The following is a 3,438-nucleotide window of genomic DNA, read 5'->3' as shown; positions in this document are numbered from 1 at the left end:
TGCATGCAGGAAAGCTGCTCTGACTCAGTGAGCCCTGCAGGCCCCAGGCTCCCAGCCGGCGGTGTTCCCCAGGAACACGTCGGAAATCCCAGCCCCCATGGGCAGTGGCTGGAGGGTCAAGCCCACCAGCACTGGAAAGGAGGAAGCAGAGGTGGGCCCTGAGTCTGGCCCCGTGACTGTGGCCTCCCCATGTCAGTCTCAGGAGGGCGCGGGCGTCGGCACCAAGCTCTCTCGGGAACCTTGTAAGGCGGGAAACCCGAGGGGCAGTGGTCATACCCCATCCTAGGCAAGGTGCAGGTAGACCCAGGAGAAAACTAGGGGTGCTGTTGACGAGGGAATACAGCCAGCAGGCCAGCAAAGGCGGAACCAGACAAGGGGCTCACGTGAAGACTGCCGGGAGACAAAACCCTGCCCGAGAGCATGCGCCCTGAACTCGGCCAGCATGACAGCACCCCTCCCAGTCTCACCTACCACCCACTGCGCCGCAAGGGCCCACGTGGCCGGACGCAAGGACACCACCAAAGACAACCAGGCCACCCAAGGAACATGCTAACCAACAGACCGGTGCCCACGCCACATAAGCCCAGCAGACACTGCCCGCTCATGCTCAGGACCCAGGCCTGGGGCCAAAACCCTGCCTTGCTGAGGACTCGCCCTCCAAGGTGCACCCCACACACGTGGTCGCCAACCTACTGCTGCAGGGGCAGACGGTCACCTACACACGCCTCGGAAACCGCATGGAGTCTCCAGTGCAGAAGGCACAAAGCGGCCAAGGGCAGGGCTGGGGACACCCTCCACTCATCCCTTATCCATCCGTCCTTCCTCTCGCTCCCCCATCACCCATCCACCAGCCAACACTGCAGACCCCTGGGCTGTCAGCCCTAGACCATCCGGCCACTGTGCTCTGGAGACAGTCAGCTGAGAAGGGGACACAGACACAAGGAAGGGTGAGGCGAAGACATTCAGGGTCCTCCAACCAGCAAGCTGCCCCAAAGCCACACTGCCACCCCCTGAAGGCACACAAGAGCCCCAGGGACTGACAGCCCCAAGGGTGGGCTGGGCAGGGGAATGCTAGCAAGGTATCCTTCCTGCAGCTCTCCCCTCCATGCAGCTCCGCTCTGCAGGAACCCAACACCCTGTGCATCCACCTCCCACAGAAGTACACACCCGGCCACCCACCCCAACCCGGCACACTCCCACACTTCTGCTGCTGCACGGACATGGCACACCCAGCACACCGTTCATCTACACAAATATACTCCCCGCACTCTGCTCCCACCCACCCCCAGAGACACCCTGCCCACGCAGCCCGAACCTGGCTGGTGCAGGCGCTCCACAGGTACACGCAGGTGCCCAGCCCCACGCTGAGCACATTGAGGGAAGACCAGTCCACCAGGTTCAGGTAGAAGTCGTCCTGGAGCTCGGGCGCGTCCAGGACCTTGAAGGGGATTTTGGAGATTTTGCGCGTGGGTTTCCGGGGCGACCTCAGCAACTTCTGGCTGTGGAGGGGAGACGGGCCTGAGAGAAGCTCCTGGCCCCTGGGCCCAGCAGAGCCTGCCTGGCCTGCCCTTCACCTGCCACCCCACATGGCCACCAGCACGACCGGCCAAGGAGAACCCCGTGGCCAGGGCCCTTGTCCTGGAGGCTCACACTGGGCGAAACAGCGCAGTGTCCCTCTCTGCCTCCTAGACTGGTCGCCCAGGGTCCCCACTGTGGGGCCGAGTCCTCTGTCCCCCAGGACTCTCCGGCACATTCTGTCATCAGTGAGGCCCAAAAGACCATGGCTTGTCTCTGCCCGTGCCGGGCACCACCCCAGGGCCTCACCTCTTGTTGCTGACGGGGGACAAGGAGTACGGGGACACCTCATTGCCGTCGTCGGGGCTGGAGCGCTTGGTGCTGAGGGAATACTGGGGTGCAGGGGGACAGTGAGAGGACGCCCCGCCCCCCGCCCCCGGGCCCCACCCCTGCTGGCCTGGGCCTCAGCCTCACCGTGAACAGGCTCTTCTTCTCGGGCGTGGAGGGCTGCAGCCTGCGGTCCTCTGTCTGCGGGTCCTGCACCTTCTCGATGCCTGCCCCCAGGAGCTCGTTCTTCAGCAGGGCAGAGTAGGCCAGCCCATCTGCAGGCGGCAAGGATCAGGGGCGGGGCCTAAGCTGAAGGGCGGGGCCACAGGGTGAAGGGCGGGGCCATGTGGCTCCTGGAGCCTCACCTTTGCCGTTGTCTGAGGTGGCGTCCTTAGCTTTGCGGTTCTGGCTGGGTGACTTCTCATTTTCCTGCGGACAGCAAGGCAGGAGGCGATGAGGCCTCAGATGCTGCAGCCGGAGGGTCCAGCAGCGCCCACCCCCACCCCCAGCTTGGCCTCACATTGATGCGGTGGAAGTTCACGCTCCAGTTGGCCCCTGCCCGCGAGGGAATGAAGCGGTCTCCGTGCTTGCTGGGCGAGGACACCGGGGAGTTGGCAGGTGTCAGTGTGCGCCGCAGCTCCGCAACCTGTAGGGCAGAGCACGGGCCGGCTGCCCCTAGTGCACCCCACGCCCCTCACCTCTCAAGATGTGCCCCCCACGTCAGCCTCAGTCCTTGTCCCCGCTACTACCTGGCCAGCCTCCCCCCCTGACCTTAACACCTGGCCTGTGAGCCAGGACCCCACTGTCACTCAGCCCACCTCATCCGTGACCTTGCAAATACACCCCCCACCCTCACTCAGTGACATAGTGTCACCCACCCTGCGTCACCCCGAGTCTGGTATTACCTCGCCAGCATAATGCCCCACACCCCACCCCACCTAGCTGGCACCTGAGAAAGCCCAGCTCTGGGGCTGGAGCGTGGGCCTGGGCCGCTCAGCCTGGGGCTGAAGGAGAAGGGAAAGGGGGCCTGGGTGGGTGGGTTGGGCAGGGGTGATGCCCCAGTACAGTTTTGCTCCTGGGGGTCTTCTGCGGCAACCTCCCCTCCCCTGGGGACCAGTGACCCCCGGCCCTGGCCTGGTGTGCGGCACTCACGCCCGGCATGGTGTTCTCGTTCTGGACGACTATCTGTCGCAGCAGCCGCCTCTCGTAGTCCTGGTCCATGGTGGGCCGGCGGCAGCACCGGGCGGCCTCGCGCTGGGGCACAGGCCGAGGGCCCGCCCCCTCTGACACAGACCACGATCTGCGCCTCCTGCACAGGGAAACAAGTCAGGTTAGCTCCTGGCTAGGGCCCCACCCTGGGGGGCAGCCTTCCTGCCCCAACAGTGGAGCTGCGGATTTGGTAACTGAACCATCAACGCTTACTCTGAGTGAGCCACGTCCCGCGCCCCTCCAGAACAAGCAGGCGCTAGGTCACGTGCTCACGCACCCGGGAAAGGTGGACGGAGTGGGCCCAGGGGCTGGTCACGGCTAGACTCACTCTGGAACCCAGATGTCATTCCTTCTCGGCCTTTTGGCTAAGATAAGTGGAGCCCGGAT

At 64.6% G+C, this 3,438-nt stretch overlaps 1 protein-coding gene across 1 annotated transcript in view; it reads right to left on the bottom strand.

The window, feature by feature from the left end:
• Positions 1–3,102, bottom strand: part of FZR1 (fizzy and cell division cycle 20 related 1) — a 6,559-nt gene extending 3,457 nt beyond the window's left edge. The window contains exons 1-6 of the mRNA XM_004714275.2: positions 2,995–3,102; positions 2,363–2,488; positions 2,208–2,271; positions 1,990–2,117; positions 1,825–1,907; positions 1,316–1,499 (exon numbers count right to left, since the gene is read on the bottom strand). Coding sequence (XP_004714332.1) covers positions 1,316–1,499; positions 1,825–1,907; positions 1,990–2,117; positions 2,208–2,271; positions 2,363–2,488; positions 2,995–3,063 — 654 coding nt within the window. The 5' untranslated portion in view covers positions 3,064–3,102. The remainder of the gene's footprint in view (positions 1–1,315; positions 1,500–1,824; positions 1,908–1,989; positions 2,118–2,207; positions 2,272–2,362; positions 2,489–2,994) is intronic.
• Positions 3,103–3,438: the final 336 nt, after the last annotated feature.

The sequence above is a fragment of the Echinops telfairi genome, unplaced genomic scaffold, assembly GCF_000313985.2.
Source record: "Echinops telfairi isolate 266 unplaced genomic scaffold, ASM31398v2 ScPeMD7_7459;HRSCAF=8497, whole genome shotgun sequence".
In the NCBI taxonomy this organism is placed as follows: domain Eukaryota; kingdom Metazoa; phylum Chordata; class Mammalia; order Afrosoricida; family Tenrecidae; genus Echinops; species Echinops telfairi.
The sequence above is the reverse complement of the archived record's forward strand: the minus strand, read 5'-3'. Positions and strand labels throughout refer to the sequence as shown.